The sequence below is a fragment of the Rattus rattus genome, chromosome 5, assembly GCF_011064425.1.
Source record: "Rattus rattus isolate New Zealand chromosome 5, Rrattus_CSIRO_v1, whole genome shotgun sequence".
NCBI lineage: Eukaryota > Metazoa > Chordata > Mammalia > Rodentia > Muridae > Rattus > Rattus rattus.
In genome coordinates this window covers 105567105-105588437 of record NC_046158.1, presented here as the reverse complement: position 1 = coordinate 105588437, position 21333 = coordinate 105567105, and the positions used below count along the sequence as shown (strand labels likewise).

The 21333-nt window shown below is 41.0% G+C and overlaps 1 protein-coding gene across 1 annotated transcript in view; it reads right to left on the bottom strand.

The window, feature by feature from the left end:
- Positions 1 to 21333, bottom strand: part of Usp8 (ubiquitin specific peptidase 8) — a 37963-nt gene that overhangs the window by 5020 nt on the left and 11610 nt on the right. Inside the window, exons 5-14 of the mRNA XM_032904140.1 lie at positions 20711 to 20753; positions 18813 to 18957; positions 16817 to 16979; positions 15739 to 15883; positions 15114 to 15337; positions 10810 to 11370; positions 6880 to 6960; positions 6199 to 6461; positions 3556 to 3768; positions 2335 to 2545 (exon numbers count right to left, since the gene is read on the bottom strand). Of these exons, the coding sequence (XP_032760031.1) occupies positions 2335 to 2545; positions 3556 to 3768; positions 6199 to 6461; positions 6880 to 6960; positions 10810 to 11370; positions 15114 to 15337; positions 15739 to 15883; positions 16817 to 16979; positions 18813 to 18957; positions 20711 to 20753 (2049 nt within the window). The remainder of the gene's footprint in view (positions 1 to 2334; positions 2546 to 3555; positions 3769 to 6198; positions 6462 to 6879; positions 6961 to 10809; positions 11371 to 15113; positions 15338 to 15738; positions 15884 to 16816; positions 16980 to 18812; positions 18958 to 20710; positions 20754 to 21333) is intronic.

Genomic DNA, 21333 nt, shown 5'->3' with positions numbered 1-21333 from the left:
GAGGAGCTCTGAGCCTAGTAAATACTACAAAAAAAAAAAAATAATTCTACCCCAAACACACTTTACTGAAAGGATGTGGCTTGAATTTCCTCTCTTACCCCCTCCTCATTTTGTTTGGAGACAGGGTCTCATTATGTAGCCCTGGCTGTCCTAGAACTCATTATGCAGTCAGGCTGGCTTTGAACTCAGAGATCCACCTGCTTCTGCCTCCCAAATGTTGGGATTAAAAGCATAGTCATCCTACCAGGCCCTTATAACAGCTTCTGGACATATTTTTATTTAAAGTGTGTAAGTGCAGACCGTAGACAACCCTGAGTCGTCTGCAGAGTGGCTCTGAGTCAGAGGCTCAGTTCTGTTTCAAGAGTGAAGCTGTTGTTACACTGTAGAGACTCTAACTGGCCAAGGCACTGAGAACAAATGACTGCTGAAAGCCCAGCCATAGATGGAACATACGTCACCCTCTAAGGCTCACAGAGGAAGAGAGAAGGAAGGGCAGGGGGGAGAGGTATGCATGACACAACTGCTTAGATTTAAAACTCGCAGCAGCTGTAATGACACATACCAGAACTGAGCAAGACTGGACAGCACCATGGAAGGGAAAGGGGCTCATGGTCCCCACACCTCCCCATAGTTAATGACTGATGAAGGACAGACATTTTCTTCAGTGACATACTACTGACAAGGTGCACATGTTCCAGTAAACAAACCTCGATCATGCTTCTGCGAGTACCATTAAGTCATTGAATTACAAGACAAAAAATATGAAGGAGGAAGGGAACTAGCCGGGAGTGGGAGGAGGGCAAGGAGAGTAGACAGGCTTAATAAAACTTATTAGGTACATGTATGAACATGCCACAAGTATACATTATTGTATCGGTATACATAATATGTATATTATCATTATATTATACATTGTATATTGTATATACTATCCATAAATATAATGCACATTCTGTATATAAAATATACATAATTATGTTTTAAGTCTATGCCATTTTTTTCAACAGTTGACAACTTTGGCTTAAAAATTTTTTTACTTTTGAGTGTGTATGTGTGTATGATATGCATAAAGGCACATGTGTCAAGATGCATGAGAAGCTCAGAGGACAGTTCTGTGCAGCTGGTTCTCTCTTGCCTCCTTTACTTGGGTTTTGAGGATCAAAATCAGGTCATGGGCTTGGCTTTGCCAGTGCTTTTACATCAGCTGAGGCGTCCTGCTAGTCTCAAAAGCATGTCACTGAGAGAAAACGTGTCATGTAAGGAGGAATTAGGGTTAAGATTCAGCACTGTGACCTTAGATGTGAGCCACCACAACAGTGTGAACTTATACTTATGTTCAGCTGAGATTCATGACCTTAAAGGCTTTCTGAAGCAGCAAGAGAGGCTATATACAGATGGAGGTGGTCCTTACGTAAAGATACTGCTTTAATAAAAGCCATGTGCACGCACCACTTGCTTACATGGAGCAATTCTTATTTTAGAAGATAAGTCTTAGAACATTAGGGTATAACACACACATAATATAAATATGCAATAATATATAAATCACAAAAATGTTCAGGGCTGGAGAGATGGTTCAGCGGTTAAGAGCACTGACTGCTCTTCCAGAGGTCCTGAGTTCAATTCCCAGCAACCACATGGTGGCTCACAACCATCTGTAATGGGATCTGATGCCCTCTTCTGGTGCGTCTGTACAGTGTACTTATAGATAATAAACAAACAAAGATGTTAGACTATACTTAATAAAACCATGACTTGGCTTTCATAAGCAGAGTCACAAGAGCACCTCCAATAGCTACTTTCCTATCTGTTAACTGTGTAATACTTCTTATTAGTACTCGAGTGAATAACCACACTACTTTTCAAATCCATGGTGCACATTCCTAATCTGAGAGTCTCAAACATGGCATGCTGCCACAAGTGGAAAATTGTACTCCATGAGAAAAAAAAAATCAGGTAAAAAATAGGTATTCAAAAATATTGTAAAAAATTCACTTTAGGACATGTATATATGGAAAATAAAAATAATTTTATGTTGAGTCTAAGATTCCAGTCCCAACATGTCTCATTCTATTAAATAAATGTAAACATTCAATTTTATTCTGGGGAGCTCAGCAGACTCCACACAGTACACACACACATTTGCACACAGAACACACACACACACACACACACACACACACACACACACGCACGCACGCACGCACGCACGCACCCACACGGCACAGCCCACACTTATTACAGTCATGTATCTGAGTAAGGAACACTGGTGAACAGGCATGTAGACTGCTGTGAAGACAGCAGTGAGAGAAGCTGAGGAGACCCCACTCGTACCTTATTCAGATCCTCGTGGAGGCCATCCATGAGGAACAGAAGCAGCTCTTGTGAATCTTGCTGGCTGGATCCTGCAAACTGGTCATTAATCTTACCAATGGTGACTTTAAAGTCTTTTGGACTGATGTATCTATACTGTCCTGTCCACAGTGCCTTCATGATTATACCAAATTCTTCTGCCACTTCACCTTTATGCCCCAACAAATTTGACCTGTGCGAGTAAAGTTACGGAAAATAAAGGAACAAAACTTAAGTTATAGTGGGGTCTTTTTGTCAGCACAAAACCACACACAACACACAAAGGAATCACTCACCTGCAGGCTTGAACCAAACACATCTGAACCTGACTTTGCTGTGGTCCTCCAACTCATTTTCTTATCCTGGTTGCAAGCCCTGCTCCTCACGCACATCAACAGGCTGCAGTCAAAGACGGAAGCTGTAACCCTGACAGTGTGTCTGCCATTTTCTTTGTCCTTATGACCAGAAGTGGGGTAACTACCCCGTATCCTGACAGATGAAGATAAGTTCTCTTTTGCTAATTCCCCTCCTCTGAAGCTGAGTAACAACTGAATACGTCCCTTCAAAATTTAGGTATTGCACATAGACTAGGAACAAGCCCTTAAGGGGCTGAAGAGATAGCTCCGTGTTAGTTAGGAGGAATTGTTTCTCTTGGAGAATACCCAAGTTTGATTCCTGGCACCCAGATGGTGGCTCACGATTGTCCATAACTCCAGCTCTGGGGATCTGATACTCTCTCTGGACCCCTCAAGCTGCTATCCTCACATATGGACATACAGGAGTATGTACACAATGAAAAAAGTGAGGAGTAAGACACAATGAAAAAAACCAAACAGAAAAGGACCTGACGACGCCATGCCTTGCAAGGCTTTGGGGTTGGGTCTGCTGAAAAGGACCCAATGAACGCTCAATCTCTACAACTATGGAAAAGAAGCTCAGCAGGTAAAGTGTTCGCCATTCGAGCTGACAACACGACATAATCCTGGAGTCCACACTGGAGAGCTAACTCCTGCAAGCTGCCCTCTGACCTTCACGTGTCTGCTCTAGTTTGTACAGAGCCACACTTAAGATACACACATTTTTAAAAATCAAAATTCCTTTATATAAATAAACAAAAGTGATTACCTATCTCGCATGCTACAACAAGAGTAAGGCTAAACATCCTTCGCACTGGTGTACTGCAGCAGGGCTAAGTCCCCTTACCTGTTGATATCGTCCTGGTAGCAGTTTCGGTTGAAATAATCAGCCAAATGTGGAGCATTGCACAGGCACTGTAATATTGAGTTCATGTAACAAGTATTTCCCAAATTACGAAGTCCAGTAAGAGCTGGTCCAGATCCTCCAAAAACGGGATTGAGGTTCCGAATCTGAGAAGCAGAAAGCCTCGAGATCTCAGCTTTAGGGTAACACGGCGGCCTAAGGAAGAAGAACAAGATGCCTTATGCAGAGCATCTCACGCTGAGTGCAACTGAAGATGCGGACAGCTGGAGCAGCTGGACCACATCAAATCTTGTCCACAATCCACAGGCTAAACTGCTGTGTTCTCTAAGACATTTAGCAACTAGGTTAACTGACTGTGACCCAGGATCCTCCCATGAAACGCATGCCTACCACCTCTCCTATGAGGTCTTGGCTCTAGAGGTGGCCTGAGACAGGTCCTCTAGCTTCCACAGACTCAGCTACTGCCCAATGGGAAAAGCCTCTTTCAAACTTCTCCAAGTGGCCCAGAGACATTAGCATCATGAAATACTCTAACTCAACCAGAATGTTAGAGAATTAAATATGATAAAATCATGTATAATTATAAATTATACATTGACTCTAGAAGGGTAATATGTAGTGTTCTCTCATATGTAGATCTCAGCTGCTAAATATCAAATAGTGTATTTAAGTGGCATTAGGTTAAGTAGAAAGAAACACATCTATCAGGGAAAAAAAAAAAAAAAAAAAAAAAAAAAAAATGAGGGGGGAGAGGGAAGGAAAGAACATGAGACATGGATAGATTCCTAGAGGCAGAAGGGAGCAGGGCTGGGAGTTTGGAGTGGGGTGGGGTGTGTACAGAGATTTTTCTTGTAACATTTCCTCAACACTATATATGCACAGCATTTATACTGTAGTAGGTATTAAATATTAAAAAAATAAAGAACCCTTACAAATAAATTATACATAAATAAAAGAATATACTAACCATAGAACGGGTCTCAAATGAGGCAAAGGTTATCTGGGTACTACGACCTAACTATGCCTGTAATATTCCACCAAGTCTCAGAGGATGGCCACATTTAAATGAACTAAAATTTAAAGTCATGGGGGACAGCATGGTCTGCTGGGCACGTCTGGGCTAAAGGTGCCCTGACCAGTGAACCAGTGAACACTCTCTTCCTGATCCCCACTAAGTGTTCCCTACCTATGGAGGGGAATATAAAAAACAGCACACATCCCAGTTTTCTCTACGTGCTCTTTCTCTGTTCATGTATCTTTTACAGAAGATACATAAGCTGTTTATGAGACAGCTTCAAAACACTGCCTAATTAATGAGCTTTAATAACATTATAAGGATTTCTAATATCTGAACTGTACTAATTCCAAAAACTCTTTCAAATAGGTCTCTCCCTCGTAAGGTGAATTCTTAGGGAGGGGACCGATTACTTCCTTGGGATGTGCTAGAAAAGATAAATTGAAAACCCTTAGTAATTAACAAATGATATATAATACATGAAAAGAACACCCCATCACTTATTTATATATACTCCAAACTCCAATATCCAAGACCCCTGCAGTAACAGTAAGGATATCCCATGCCTGAGATAAAATGCTACAGTGTCTGTGTTAACTTGTGTACCCCTTCCTGTTTCCTTTAAACCACTTCTGATTATTAATTCCTGATACGATGTAAATAGCTGTCGTGCTGTGCTAAAAACAACGGCAAGGACAAACACCTATTCGTATTTAGTACTTCTGTAAGTCCCCCCACCCCAATATTTCTGACCCCTTCCTGATTGGTTAAGTCCTAGATACAGAAACCATTCAATATGCTTCTGCTCTTGCTTTTTTGAGGTAGGTCTCATGTAGGCTCAGGCTGGCTGAGGATAACACTGAACTTCTAACCTTTCTGTCTCCATTTCCTGAGTCGTATTCTTATAGGAGTACCTCACTATTACTGGTTTATATGCAGTGTTGGGATCAAATCCAGGCTTTGGATATGTTAAGTAAGCATTCTGCTAACTGAGTTACATACACCCCAGCCCAGAGGCCAAGGCCACTTGAATTTCCACTCCATCCCCCAAAATTGCCAAACTCCTATCAGTTAGGGGCAAAAATGCAAGAAAATGATGTGCTACTTAGGGAAACCTAAATCCACTGATCACCCGGTGAGCAGAGATAGGAAGAGGAGACTATGCTCCTGGATGTCTGGGTGAGAGAAACAAATGCTGGAAACTGAGTACTGTAACACTGCCAATTCAACCATCCTACAAATTACCATCTTGGGTCAGCACCAACTGAATAAAGGCACTCCCTCCCAAGGCTGCTACCTGAGTCCAATCAGGACCCACACAGTAGATGAGAGTATTGTGTGTGCAAGTACACATGTGTACACACACACACACACTTTCCTTAATAAAATTAAAAATTACAAAAAAAATTGTGACCTATGAAAGATGAGTGGAGGCCTTGGGCATGATACTGGGAAAGTGCTGTAACAATGTATGCAACACTTTATATCAATACTAATTAAACTTCTCATGTATTAAGCTTCCATCATGACATCAGAATCCTCCAAGGTGGCGACATTCAGATAGGTTTAACTGATGCCACTGTTTTGGTCCTAGAATTGGGAGTGCTTACTTGTTCTCCCGGTTGACTGTCGGGGTCACTGCTGGCCTCCTCTTTTCCTCCTCCTGCAGGGCCTGAGTGATGTCTGGTGAGGAGTAGGAGCGCTTCAGTTTAGATGGCTCCCTGTCCCGCTCGGCAGGGATCTGGGGCTTGACTTTGTGAGTGGGAGGGGTGGAAGGAGGCACAGATGAAGGAGCCATCTCAGGCGGATACATGTGAACCGTGTTTGTGGGTGAATGGTAGTAACGAAAAGTCCCAGTGATTGGATCAAGAAACTTGGAAAAGAAAAATAACAAAAAGGTAAGAAATCATATAAGCACCGAAGTGACTCAAGTGTCATCCCCACTGCAATATTTACATCTGAGTTAAAATGTATGTGCTAAGGATTACAGCTAGGGCCTTGAGTTTGCTAAGCACAAACTTTTATATTCTGCAGTGCCTAAAATAACTTGAATAAAAGTGATAATCACTTTACAAACTTTCAAAGAAATTTAGGTTTGCCTTAATAGAATATGCAATTTCAAAATTATATTGCCAGGGCGTTCATATGTTAGCCAGCATCTGAGGCTGGAGATCTCACTCTACAGTAATCAGGGGAAGAGTTTATATTCTCCAGCAAAGTGGATGGACAACTAGAAAATGCCTTTTTAAAACAAAGTAGGGTGCATTTTAATATAGAATTCTGGTGTTTACCTTGGCCCAGCCTAAAGGCAGTCCTGGCACAATTCTCCCCATTTCTTCACTTCTTGCTCTTGTCAAAGGTTCTCGCTGAGCCTAGTTTAAAAAACAATAATCTGATTTTCCAGTTAAAAATTTCCATTCATGAACTTAAAGTACTTACACAGGAAAAAAAAGTTTCCTGACCACACTTCATATTTTTTTTAAGATTTATTTATCTATTTTATTTAGACGAGTACACTGTAGCTGTCTTCAGACGCACCAGAAGAGAGCATCGGATCCCCATTACAGATGGTTGTGAGCCACCATGTGGTTGCTGGGAATTGAACTCAGGACCTCTGGAAGAGCAGTCAGTGCCCTTAACCACTGAGCCATCTCTCCAGCCCACACTTCATATTTTTAAAGGCAGCATCAAAGATGAAGGTGGTTTTGTGTTTCTCAAAGTATACTATATCAAGGGTTAAAGGAATAAGAAGTAAGAGGGGAAATGAAATAACACTTCCAGAACTTTCCAAAGGAAGCCTAGAGGCCCAGGGAAGCAGGGACTATGACTGCAGCTGCTAGCTAGGAGAGATCCAAAGGCGAGTGAGTAATCCTTAGTTAATTATCCCCTGCACAGAGACTGGAGACACTCAAAGGGTACAGACTCTGGAGCACTCGCTGAGAGCTGTGTGACTCTTCTCTGTCTTCAACAGCGATTCCTAAAACCTTAACAACATGGTTACTTCTGCAGTCACTGTGTTTGCAGCACTGGAGATGAGTATGCACGGAAGCCTGGTGCTGAGTGGGGAGGAGGCTCTCCATGGTGGTTGGTGAGAGAAGGAGCCACATAAGTCTGTCAGATGGTTATCTCCTGATGTAGTGTAAGCCACCTTGCCCTCCCTCCCACCACAGCCTTTTCTGTATCCTTTTACAAAAATCATGTAGTGTTCTCTACATGTAAGTAATGCAGGGCAGCATGCTGAAGCATCAGTCCCCCACACTGACTGGTGATGCTTCTAGCTTCAGAGGCTTTTCTGTTTGTAACACTTCCTTAAGTAAATGAAAGACACTTCTCATCATGGAGAAAATACTTACAAATCTTACTTCAAATAAGGGACTTAGCCAGAATATTATAAATTCCTATAGCTCAGTCAAAACTGGCAGTCTAATTTAAAAGTTGGCTACGATTTTGTCAAAGACAGATAAGCTGGGTGTAATAGCGACTGCCTACAACCTCAGCTTTTGCGGTGTAAAGGGGAAAAAGTCATTAGTTCAAGGTCAGTCTGGGCTCTATGAGACTATCTCAGAAAACGAAGAGCAAAGATAAATATAAAAGAGAGCAATGTCATTAAGGAAATGTACATTAAAACTACAAGCTGCATCTTACAATCATTGTAATGTTTTGGCTAGGATGTGGATATACTTTGACAGGTGTAAAGTTGGCAGCTGACTGAAAAAGCATTTTGGGAAGTTTTTTTTTTTTTTTTTTTCCGGAGCTGGGGACCGAACCCAGGGCCTTGCCTTGCGCTTCCTAGGCAAGCGCTCTACCACTGAGCTAAATCCCCAACCCCGGGAAGTTTTTTTGTTGTTTGGTTTTTGTTTTTAAGTTTCTTTGCTGTTGCTGTTCTGCTTTTTCATTTGTTTGTTTTTGAAGATGGCAGCTCTGGCTGTCCTACAATTTGCTCTGTAGACCAGGCTGGCCTGAAACTCAAGAGACCTGCCTGTCTCTCTCTGTGCCTTCTGAAAAGCTGGGATTAAAGGCATGTGCCACCGTGCCAGGCTCCTTTGAAGTTTTTTTATTTTTGGTTTGTTTGTTTTTCAGTTTTTAAGTTTATTAACAAAATGGATTGAAAGATTCCAGTCCTAAGTATCCACTCAAAGTAAAGACACAGGGCTGGAGAGATAGCTTAATGGTTAAGAGCACTGCTGATTTGCTCTTTCAGAGGTCCTGAGTTCAATTCCCAGCAACCACATGGTGACTCACGACCATCTGTAATGGGATCCAATGCCCTCTTCTGGTGTGTCTGAAGACAGTGATGGTGTACTCATATACATTAAATAAATAAATCTTTAAAAGAAAAAAGTAAAGACACAAATGTTCACAGTAGCATTATTCAAAATAATTCCCAAGAAGCAATGCAAATGTCTAAACAATGCAAACTGACATGTGTGTGTGTGCAGAGCCTATAATACTTAGCCACATGGAGAAACAGGCTGCCAATACATGCTACAGCATGAACATGGGAGCTCTGCTGGGTAAGGGGCTGGAGACATGGCTCAGAGGATAAGAGCACAGGCTGCTCTTCCACAGGATGTGGGTTCCCAAGACACGTGCTCTTCTGCCCTCCTCAGAGGAACTGACATACATTCAGGCAAACATCCATACACATTAAAAAAAAGTCTGTAAATTTTTAAGTCACTGACTAACTGCATGTTAAAAACAGGTAAATTTTATAATATGTAAATACCTAAATTAAACTATTATTAAACCTATCAGACTGAAAATAAAAACAAAAAGAAAACTTTGAAGTCTCTCTGAAAGGTGTATTTTATTGCCAAGGTTAACACTGAGCTCACTGGGAATTTCATACCCCTAAAGAGAAAAATGAGTCAGTGAAGGAAATAAAGCTCAACAGAATGTGAAGCGCTGGTTTACAATGTGGTGTAAAATGTTAATTATTCGTGTGTATTCACTATGTTCTCAGACTCTACTGCCGTTACATACTATATGGTTTTCATTAACTTGAAAAGGGCTATGCTCTAATATACTTTAAACATAAGCAACAGAATGCTGAAAATACAGAACTTTATACAGATCAAAATGCAGATTCAAAATGCAAGGTCTATTTAACTAAAACCTTTTTTAAAAAAGATTTATTTATTTATTTTATGTATATGAGTACACTGTTGCTGTCTTCAGACACACCAGAAGAGGATATTTGAACCTATTACAGATGGCTGTGAGACACCATGTGGTTGCTGGGAATTGAACTCAGGACCTTTGCAAGAGCAGTCAGTGCTCTTAGCCTCTAAGCCACCTTTCCAGCTCTAAAACCTTTTTTTTATACTGTTTGCATGCGCCCTCTCCCACATATGTCATAATCCGAGGGCCACTTAGGTTTGTAGGGGTATTTACAGCACCTCAAATGACTTCACAGACATGAAAATGTTAGGTTCTAAAGACTGTCTCCAGTACTGGAAGGGGGAAAGAAGCTGTCTTCCAATTTCACTACCTATGGAATTATAGGCAAACAACAGCCACTGAGCCTCTGTAAACTCACTACTTGTGAGGCTACCACCATAATTAAAAAATGTTGGCAAATACTTGGCATGCCTTGAGTGTTTTGAAGTATTTAAACTGTATCTTAAGTAAGAACGTCATCTCTCTAATTGTAGGTGTTTAGAAAATTCTCACACAGGAGTTGTATTCTGGTGAGCTTTACTCAGAGTTGAAGTCAGGGGCAGTACACCTGGCTACTGGGAGCTTTTGTCCTCCAGTGAGGTTAGCCTGTGCTCCCTAAGCATCATATTAGTATGGATTATTAATTTGGAAAATGTGACTAAAGTACCGTTTGAAAGGTATAAAATCTGGCATTTTGTAAGGTAGCATTTTGCTTTCCAGCAGTCATTTCTGCAATACTGAACTGTTTTCTATTTACTTGAATGTAAGTAAAAGTAAGCTGTTAGTGTCCCTGCTGTTGCACAGGAGTCAAAAGGAAAGGACACACACCAAGCACAGAAATGAATATAACTATTTGTAGCAATAATAATAAAATGTATGGCATTTTATAGAAAAAAGATTCTATTGCCAACTAATCATTTAATGTACATCACACAGGCCTCAAAGGAGAGCAGGGAAGCAGACAGTCTCACACCCCTACAGCACTGTTCAGAATGCCTGTTCTGTCTGTGGAAGGTCACTGTGTCACCATCTTATACACATTTACTGTTTGTTTTACCTACCTTGCCTGCACTCAGCTCTCCCGACATGGAGGATGCAGACGACACATCTGCTGGCCTCTTCTGCACTTCTGACATGGGACACCTTTTACCTTCCACAGATACCTTAGCATCGGAAGCATCATGTTCACTCTTACTTTGTCTTTGCGTTCCTGTGGCGTCCTGGGCCCCATCTGCTGGGGGCTCTCTGTCTTCCGCCTTGGTCTGTTTGCTGTCTCTCTTCTCTTGTCCATCCTTTGCTTTGTGCTGATTCTCAGTGAAGTCCCGTTCTTCTGCATCCTGGGTCTTTCCAGCTTTGCGCTCTTGTTCCTCCCTTCTCAGCTTCTCTTTCTGTTCCTTCTGCTGCCTTTCCCACAGTTCCTTCTCCTGTCTATTCTTTTCCATAAGAAGGGCTGTTTCTTCATGAATGCGAGCCTTTTCTTCATCTGTTAACATGGTGGCTGGAGGGGTAAATACTGGCTTGGTGGATCGGTCAGAAAGAACTCTTCCATTCTGATCTGTACTTTCAGATTTTATTCTATGATCTTCAGGCAACTTAACTGCTGGTTTTTTTGTACGATCAACCTGGAGAAACACAAATAGAACAAAATTCGCTTTTTGTGTCGTTTTTGAGACAAGTTCTTACACATAGGCTAAGTTGACCCCAAACCTACAAATTTTGCTTCAGCAAAATTTAGGAGTATTACTTCAGTTTCTGTTTGCAATCATGTGTTCTGGGCTCACAAGAGTTACATGTCTTAATGATTGACCACAGAACCAAGACTGGACAGACGAGTCTGAAGCTCCATACTGACACACCCACCTACCCTCCCCATCTCCACAGAAGTGCCGCACAATACCTCACATCCAGCATGGCCAAAGATGAATGTATGATGCCCACGATACAGAGCGTCCCCTCACTCTCCACACAGCTCTATAAAACCATGGCAGTTCGAGGCCATGTTCTTCCCACAGCTTTCTGCTGCCTGGTGAGATTCCTTTCAGCTTTACCAGCTTTGAGACTACCAGGAAGCCTACTGCCTAACTCCAAAACTCCAGAAAAGCCTCCACCATTTCCAGCTACATATCTGATGTGCCCAGCATAAGTGTGAAAATTAAAAGATAATTTTCTCCCACCTTTATGGAACACCTTCTAGGAATTGAATTCAAGTCACCGGGTTTATTTGGCAAGAGCCTTAACCTGCCTAGTCATTCACTCACCCATTGTAAAACAAATCTGACCATGTTTCCCTTTCGTTTAATAAAATCCTATTTTACATTGCTATTCATATTTAAGTTGTAATTCATATACATATACTTAAGTACATAGACCTATAAACAAATGAGTAAATGAATTAAATAAACTTTATCATAGCCTGTCTACTACTCATTCTTTAATACTTAAACATTTTTCTTCCTTTATTTTTAATATTTATTTTTATTTTATGTGCATTGGTGTTTTGCCTGAGTGTAAGAGTCTGTGTGAGTGTGTCAGAACCCTGGAACTGGAATTATATATAGGCAGTTGTGAGCTGCCATGTTGGTGTTGGGAATTGAACTCAAGTCCTCTGGAAGAGCAGCCAGTACTCATAATGCCGAGCCATCTCTCCAGCCCCAACATACTTACTTCTTTTGTGTGTGAGTGTGAATGCAGAGTCAAGTGTGGAGGCCAAAAGACAACTCTCGGAAGTTGGGCCTTTTCTCCCACGTTGCAGGGTTCAGTGACTGACGCTGACCTCAGGTCATCAGGCCCGTGCATGAATGCCTGTACCCACTAAAGCATCTCACCAGCCCTACTTCTTTATTCTTATCCCTGTTATACATTTTAAAGCTATTATTAATTGTACTTATTTGGTAGGGAGAGTCAGAAGACAGCCTGCAGGAGTCGGTTCTCCCCTTCTACCACATAGGTCCTAAGGTTCAAACTCAAGTCATCTTTAACTACTGAGCCATCTTGTTGGCTCCCCCATCTTACTTTCTGAAACAGGCTCACGATTCCCTTACTCTGGCCTCCCTGGTTCCAGGATTCCAGGTGTGTGATGCTTCACTTGGCTTTCATGTGGCTGTTGGGGCCCTGAACTCAGATCCTCATCCTTACACAGCAGGCTCTTTCCTGACTGAGCCATCTCCCCAGCACCACGTCTGATTAAGAAAGCTGCCATATCCCTAGAATGTGAGCACCGAGAGGGGCTTTAGCTGCTCCAGCAATATTGTGAGACGTAACCCTAACATTTCTTGAAAATAGTGTGTGCGAAACAGAAAGGAGAATGTAACTGAGAACTTAATAATGACTTATGCAGCATGCTTATTAAAGGTATTTCATGTTAACATTAGAACAAAGTTAGTGTTCTTTCTTTTCACTTTTATTTTTTGCCTTCTTACTTTTCAAATAAGCAAAGAAATCCCTCAAATAAACAGAATCACTTGTCTTTTCTACAAATGAGAATGAAGTAGGGAGAACCACTGTAGAGATGAAGCCAACATTACAAGTGGAGCAGGAACCAAAGCCAAAGCTTCTATCCCTGTCTGCTGGCTCACTCACCCTTCCCCAATCTGAAAAGCACAATACTTTACTATCTCAAACTTACAATTCCTTCTTCAGTCCCTCATACCTACAGAACAAAGTTCAAATTCCACCCAAGTCTCTGTCACTGGCTGTCTTTCAGTCGCATGTGCTGTCATGGTGCTCTCTCCAGCACAGACCCTCAACTATGGAGGTCAAGGGCTATCTGGCCTCAATCACTCACTTTTCCACCGGTCTCTGCATCTGTAAACTCCACTAAGAACTCAGAGTTCAGAAAGCTGCTGCTTCTCTAAGGAGAAGCAGCTCAGTTCTCCTGCTCTGCTCCACGGGGGCTGGTAGAGCAATGGTGCACTATTCTGTGACCGGGCTCTACACAGGTCTTTCTTAGTCACTCCAGGGAGTCCATCTTACCCGCATTTACAAACTTTCATTTCATAGAGAAATTTCCTCAATTACTTCTCAGATTATTGAATGCAAAGGACCTCAAAATACACTGGACAAACTGTACATTTCTCAGTCATCTTGGGATACACAAGGATTAGAATTCAATTAACTTGAAGACATATACAATATTATACCTTCTCTTTATAATGTCTTACATTTATATTTTAAGGAAACTTATTTATTCAATTTGTTCAAGTTTAATCTGAAATATTAGATAACCTTAAAAATGGTAAAGATATTGACTTTCAACAGCTCTAAAGAAATCAGCATCGTCCACTTCAAATGGATGATACCTGAGGGAAAATAAATGCTACAAATCCATTCTGAATACTACATAGGTAAGTTTTATTACTGTTTCTTCAAAAAGAACTTAACAAGAAGCTCTAAATTTTTTATCTGAATATCTTTGCAAGTTTTCAATAACTATTGTTAATATTTCAAACGCCAAAGAAATGGAACTAAAATATGTTTTAAAACCAGAATACTGATATCTCACTCTCTGATATGCAAAAGCAGGCAACTACTCTGCACAGTGATGGGTTCTGTCCTCCACAGTGATGGGCCTGCCCTCCACAGTGATGGGCCTGCCCTCCACAGGGCAGTGCTTTGTCTACAGAAGTCTGCTCCTATAGCCAGCATGTCAGAGAGTTTCTCACCATTATTCTGAACAGTCAGCACAGCAGCTCTCCCATGGCATCTGTAGCCACCAGAAGTAATGCAGAGAGGAATTAAACTCTGAGTGTGGTGTAGGTGACGTGTACATGTGTGAGAGTGAGTGAACACTTGCAAGCTTTGTCATTCTCACAGAGTCCTGGAAGCCATCTGAGGCAGATCCTTGAGGGCAGCTGTGCCAGTCAAATCACAGCAATGTCACCAGCTAAGCTCTTCCAGCTACTTCAGAACACAAGCTGTTGCTACAGGTTATGGGAAATGATCACCAGCTAGCTTTGAAGTCTTGTAAGTAATCTAATATAGCCAGGGCAACAGTGATAATTATTATAAAAGGTTTTTGTAAAAATAAGGGTGCCTGGGGCTAGAGAGATGGCTCAGTGGTTAAGAGCACTGACTATTTTTCCAGAGGTTCTGAGTCCAATTCCCAGCAACCACATGGTGGCTCACAACCATCTGCAATGGGATCTGATGCTCTCTTCTGGTGTGTTTGAAGACAGAGACAATGTACTGTACATTTACATTAAAATAAAATAAATCTTAAGAAAATAAAAATGCACAAATCCAAATCCTTCTGATGTTTCCTAAGGTATCATAGACAATATATACAACTCTGTGTATCATGTATCAATATGATATTAAAAGAAAAGAATAAAGTTAGTAAACAAACAAACAAACACCAAGATAATACCTGTGGAACATTCTTTGTAGCAGGCACTGGCTGAATTATGGGTGAAGCTTCAGCTTTGGGAGCCACACTGGGTCCGGCTAGAGCCGACTGGACTAACGGTCTCGGTTTACCATCTGGATCAGTTACCAGTTGTGCCTTCTCATTTTCTTCTAAAGGAGGAGGTGGCATCTGGGCAGGAAGTTTGGAAGGAACTGGTTCTTCCAGTGAGGGATAAGTAAAATCCACTAAAACCACCAAAAGAACAATACACGTGTTTTAAGAACCGCCAACTGCACACGTGGTATTTACATGCTATGCAGGCTGTGTGATAGCTAACAGAGTGAAATGGCAATCACAACTGTCTTAAAGAACATGAACTCCCGGGGTTGGGGATTTAGCTCAGTGGTAGAGCGCTTGCCTAAGAAGCGCAAGGCCCTGGGTTCGGTCCCCAGCTCTGAAAAAAAGAACCAAAAAAAAAAAAAAAAAAAAAAGAACATGAACTCCCAGTCGGTGTTATTTTGCCCGAAGACTAGCATTTCATAGGACAAAGGTATATACAAGTAAGGTTACTCTGAACATATAAGTGTTTTATTCTGTACTGAAGCAATTTTAAACACAATTTTCACATACATGCATACATACATACATGAGACAGACACCTCTTCAGGCCTGCTCCGAGGGGGTGGAGTAACCTTAGCATTTGTTGTGAACTGTGGATAGCACAGGAGCCAGTTCTCATAGCCACCCTCCAGCACCAAGGGCTCATGGCGCAGGACAGCTTTACTTTCCCACTACAAAATAAGGACAGATATTTTTAAGATGGTACCAGTCTCTTGACAGTAAAACCCACAAATCACAACAAACCCAAATGTAGAACTGTTCCCTGCTGAGCAAAATGAAAACAAAACAAAATAAATTCAAAATATAACATTAAATAAGGTATTAGATATATGTCAATATAATCGGTCAAGAACCAAAAAACAATCCATGATCTTAGAAGTTATAAAAATAATTACAAGGCAAAGGCTACCTAACCCTGGGTGCTTAGACCTGATAGCACTTCTACATTCTGGGGTTTATTCCTACCTCCTGCATATACACACTCTTTTCAAAATGTGTTTCTACAAAATAATGGGTTTTTAAGATAAGGGTTCTGTGTACAATAGCCCTGGCCACCTGCCTCTGCCCCACCCTTGACCTCCACCCGAGTGCTGGGATTAAAAGCATGCCCCACCCTACAACCTCAGCCTAAAATAACAAAAATGATTACCCTGGGGTTGGGGATTTGGCTCAGTGGTAGAGCGCTTGCTTAGCAAGCGCAAGGCCCTAGGTTTGGTCCCCAGCTCCGAAAAAAAAAAAAAAAAATGATTACCCCTCTCTCTCCCTCTCTTTCTGTGTGTGTGTTTGTGTGTGTTTGTGCACAGATATTTCAGAATTTAACGAATTATTTAAATACTTCCAACCATCACCCCTTGCCATGCTGGAATAAACACCAAAGATAAGCACCCATGCGGTCACCCCCTTAAGTAAAATTTCTAAAAAGAGAATGACTGAATCCAGGTTCTAGAACACATTATGACTTTCAATATTAAATTTCACCTCCAAGATGGCTACTGAACACAACTTCAGTACAGTTGGTTTAAAAGTCTAACAGAGCCAGTCAAAACAACAAGGCTCCAAACAATTAGACAATGGCAGTTACAGCAACAAGGAGAGCCCCCAACCTTGAAAAGAGCATCTTTCAGACTCCGTAGCGTGGTCCCGAGCAGCAAATCTTTCACTGAACTAAACCAGTCCAGCAGGACCACATAGTCCACACTCCCCCTTTTTTTCCACGTGTCTTTAGAATCATCTGAAAGCTTTGCTTCAATCCAATTGGCAGTGACTCTGAAATAAATGAGCATTTGTATTAAGGCAAAGTTGCGAAATGATCCTCTTATATCCAGGACAAACGTTCTCAAGTTAAGTTCCATATTAAGATATTAACTAGTCAAAGATACTCTATCCCTTCGTCACTGCATGTTAGTGCTTTTAGTAATTACAAGACAGGAAAAGAAACAGATTCAATTTTAACTCCTTAAAAAAAAATGGGGTGGGGGAGCACAGCAAAACAGGAAATCACCTGGACACTCTTCTCAGCCAAATCTAAACTGGAGAATCACGTTGGATAGATTACTCATATTTAAGCTCACGTCTATCTACACTCATAATAACTAAACAGCAAGATTTACCTTAGTTGGCAAGTGCACACAGCCTCACGGTGTGCCAGACACCATATGCTTCAGATTGTACTGAATCTTCCCAACAGTACCAGTCAGGAGACCTTACCCCACGTTATTGCATCCTGGCATTTGGTTACAGCTCAAGTCTATGCTTACTTAGGTCCTGTCATCAGCATGCTCTCAACTACACGGGAGACAGTGTTCAGCTATTCTTTTGCTCATATGAAAGCTCAGGTCCTTACCGTGGCCTGTTACCCAGACTGCAATCCTGTCACCTCTTCTCAAATGGCTTGTCCCCTTTGCTGTACTCCTGCTTAGGACCTCTATCCTCACTGTCTTCTCTCGGTTTGCTCTCCACTCCTGGCCTCAGAATGTGCACATATTGAACACTTGTTAAGAAGGTTTCTGTGAGTCTTCCTTAAACTAAACTTTAGGGTCTACTTCAAGACAGAAAGACAGACCAATACACATCCACCCATCACACCTCACTAATATTAGGAATACTATATATTTTAATTTTTATTATTTTTCTTGTCTTTATCTGCCTGTTTAAATAAAAGCTTCATAAAGGCAACAACTTGTATCTGTTCACTGGTTTAACCTCAGCACTCAGAACCACAGTAACCCAGCCTACTGCTCAGAAAATACTGCTGAATGACATAGTGACTGAATAACACAGATCCATCCCCTTGGTTAAAACAAACAAACAAACAAAAAACCAAGCCAGTATTCTAGAAAGCACTCAGCATTTCGTAGGCATTTTAGTATTTAACTGACAACACTGGGAAGCTGGGTGGGACTGGTGAAACTTTTACTGATAAATAAAACAAAATGGCTCTGGACTAAAAATTAAAAATTAAAAAAAATATGTCCCTAAGTTATAATGTTGGCTACTGGGAAGTGTAGAGGAGGAGGACCGATATGAACTATCGTCCTGGCTGTCCTCACAGAGACAGATCAAGATGCCTGACCTACAATGGAATGGAATGGAAGCAGATGGACTGAGAGGTTCTCAGGGACACTTATTCGCCTACATAGTTCCTTTACCTTTAGTATTTTAGTGAACTTGTTTGGAAATAACAGAATCAAAAGTGTTTCCCAAATTTAAGTTTCTTATGTATTATTTTCATAATTTGTTCTATCCATTCTATAATTTAATTTTAAATGTAACCTAATAATCAATTAAATTTAATTATACTAGGTTTATTTTAATAAATTCATATGTTCCTGTATAAATGGAAAAAGCACCATCATATCCAATATATAAAGGCCAAGTCTAAATAAAACAGGTAAGAAAATCACATTGTCATTCTATAAGGAAATGAACAGCGCAATGATAATAAGCACACCGCTTACACAGTGATGGTGATGACAGTCTGGTTGATTCAAAGGACACAGTCATTTACACACCAGGGAGGCCAAGTGGGAGCACCATTCAGGGCCATCCTGTTAGCACAGCAGACTTTATCTATTATTATCTAAGCACACAATGACCTACCCTGGACTGATAGCTTCTTCAGGAACACTGAGAGAGCCCAAGATACAGGAATGCTGATAATCCTGTATTTTCCGAGCATCCATTATAATCAGGCTTGTGTTTTTATCCATCATCATTGTATATAGCTCCTTTGCTGTGACTGCTCCTTGGAATTGAGAGACATAGTAGTAAGTGACAAGAAGCGCCCAGCTCTATGTGCTGGCACATCAGCACACACGAAGAGCAAGTCTTGGCATCAGACTCACGGTCCCAGAGTCATTTTTTTATCTTTTACATGAACACTGAGTATAATTCATATTGTCTTGTTTACACACAGGCTAGACATATAGCTCGATGGAATAGTATCTGCCTAGCAGTGTTTGGCTCTGGGTTTGATTCGACCACAACTCCTTTTGCCCAATTAAAAACCTTCATGTCAAGGTCCCAACTGTATCTGGTATTAGTTCTACTAGTAGTCCCAAAGGAAAAAAAATTAAATATATGCCTCATTAAGATAGAAATACTTCATATACAAAATGCACGATTAATAAAGTCACAAGGACGGTGATGTGGCTCAGCTGGTGGAATACTTTTCTAATTGATCTTTTCTAAATCTTTTTTGGGTCTCTGATGAGGTGCTATGAGGAATGTTTGAATGTCTAGATTTCTAATTATTTATTAATTGAAATGGGGGTATGCAATTTGGCAAAACAAACAAAACTATATTGTTATTTTTTCTGTCACCTTTACCACCTGAAATGAAAGATCAAGAAGCGTCACACTGAACTTTAGATACAGAAGGCTGCTTGCTAAGATCACCTTCCAGCTGCCGAGAGCAGGACAATACCAGAGCATGATGAGCTACGCTGATGATGAACACCAATCTTAAGACCACCAACAGCTTCTAGGAAGGTACCTTCCACTGCACGCAGTTTATTCTTAAAACTATGATCAGTACACAATTGCTTTGGTGTTACATATAATTATGTGTAATTTATATCTTTTCTGAAAAAGAAAAAAATGACTCTAGTAGATGACGTCAACTACGTAACATTGGCAGGCCACATACTTGTCACTAGATCATCAATACCATCAGTGTGTGGATACCTGCAAAGTACAGGTTAAGATTTCTTCTTCAGGGCATAAGGGCATCTGCTAAATAATTAACTCTTACAACCTACAGTCACAAATAAGAGCTAGCGACCCTTAAATTTACTATGGGTTCTCAAAGTTCAATATATGCAGCTGAATTCACTACGAGCTGTTTCCTTATTAACTCCTTGACAGTTAATGACAGTTAATGCTGTCAGCCTGACAGGATCTAAAATCACCTTAGAGACAACTCCTAGCCTCATCGGTGAGGAACTGTCTCATTTCTATAGATCAGTTGAAGTGGCATGGCTCCATGGCTGAGGTACTGTCTGGGTGAAAAGGAGAAATGAACCGAGTGCTAGCACTCACTTCCTCTACTTCCTGACTACTGTGCAGCCTGCACCACTGCCTCAAGCTCCTAACACCAGGGCTTACTTCCCTGCAGTGACCTGCTGTGACCTTGGAACCATAGGCCAAAATAAATCCTTCCTTCCTTAAGTAAGAGGAAAAGAAAATAATACAACCCCGCTTCACAGATAGGGAAACTCAGGTACAATGCTAAGTATCATACTCAATAAATATATTGAGAGGCTGCTTCAGAGAGGTCATCTCTCAAACACTATGCTATGGCTAACTACTGTGCTTAGAAAACAAAATAAGTAAGTGGCACATTGACACATTTAATCATGCCAGACTAAAATTATATATAAAATACCCCCTCAGTAAATCAATACAGAACTTAGAGAGTATAGGAAGACTCTCACTGTATGTATCAAGCTGAAGTCTATTCCAATGGAAAGACTCAGAGGAACAGCTCTCTCACATACCTCTCTCTGCTGCTGCACCTCCTTCGCTCTTCTCTCCATTGACCTAGTTCACAGAAGAAAAGAGTTTCAATTGCATAAAGGACTCAAACTTAATACTCCACTGCAATGGAAAGCAATGGCATTTTATAAAAAATACACATGAAAAAAAGACATAGCTCAGCCGTAGAGCTGCATGAACTACTCAAGCCTGCAAACGCCCTCCACTCTCAAGACTTCAGACACACAGTACTGGCTTTACTAGGCACCAGCTAAAATAGCCAGAAGTGTATCAGAGTCACGGTTCATTCTCAAAGTTTCTTAAGAAGTGCCAGATATAATTTGAGTACTTAACCAGAAAGTGCTTCTTAAAATGAAGCAGCAATTCTAGTATTCCAGCCAGTGTTTTCTACCACAAAATTAAAGGAAAACCAGTAATAACTGAATAGGCAGCAATACTTATACATTTTCCAGGGCAACATGACATAACCTTGTAGAATGCTAGCTCAGTTTTCAGATGGGAAAACTGAGGACCCACTTGGACCTATGGATCAAAGTTAGTAACATACTTGTAGGTGCACATTTGCACACGGTATATATATATCACTTGGCTCCTAGTATGAAACACAGGATACCGTTCACAGAGA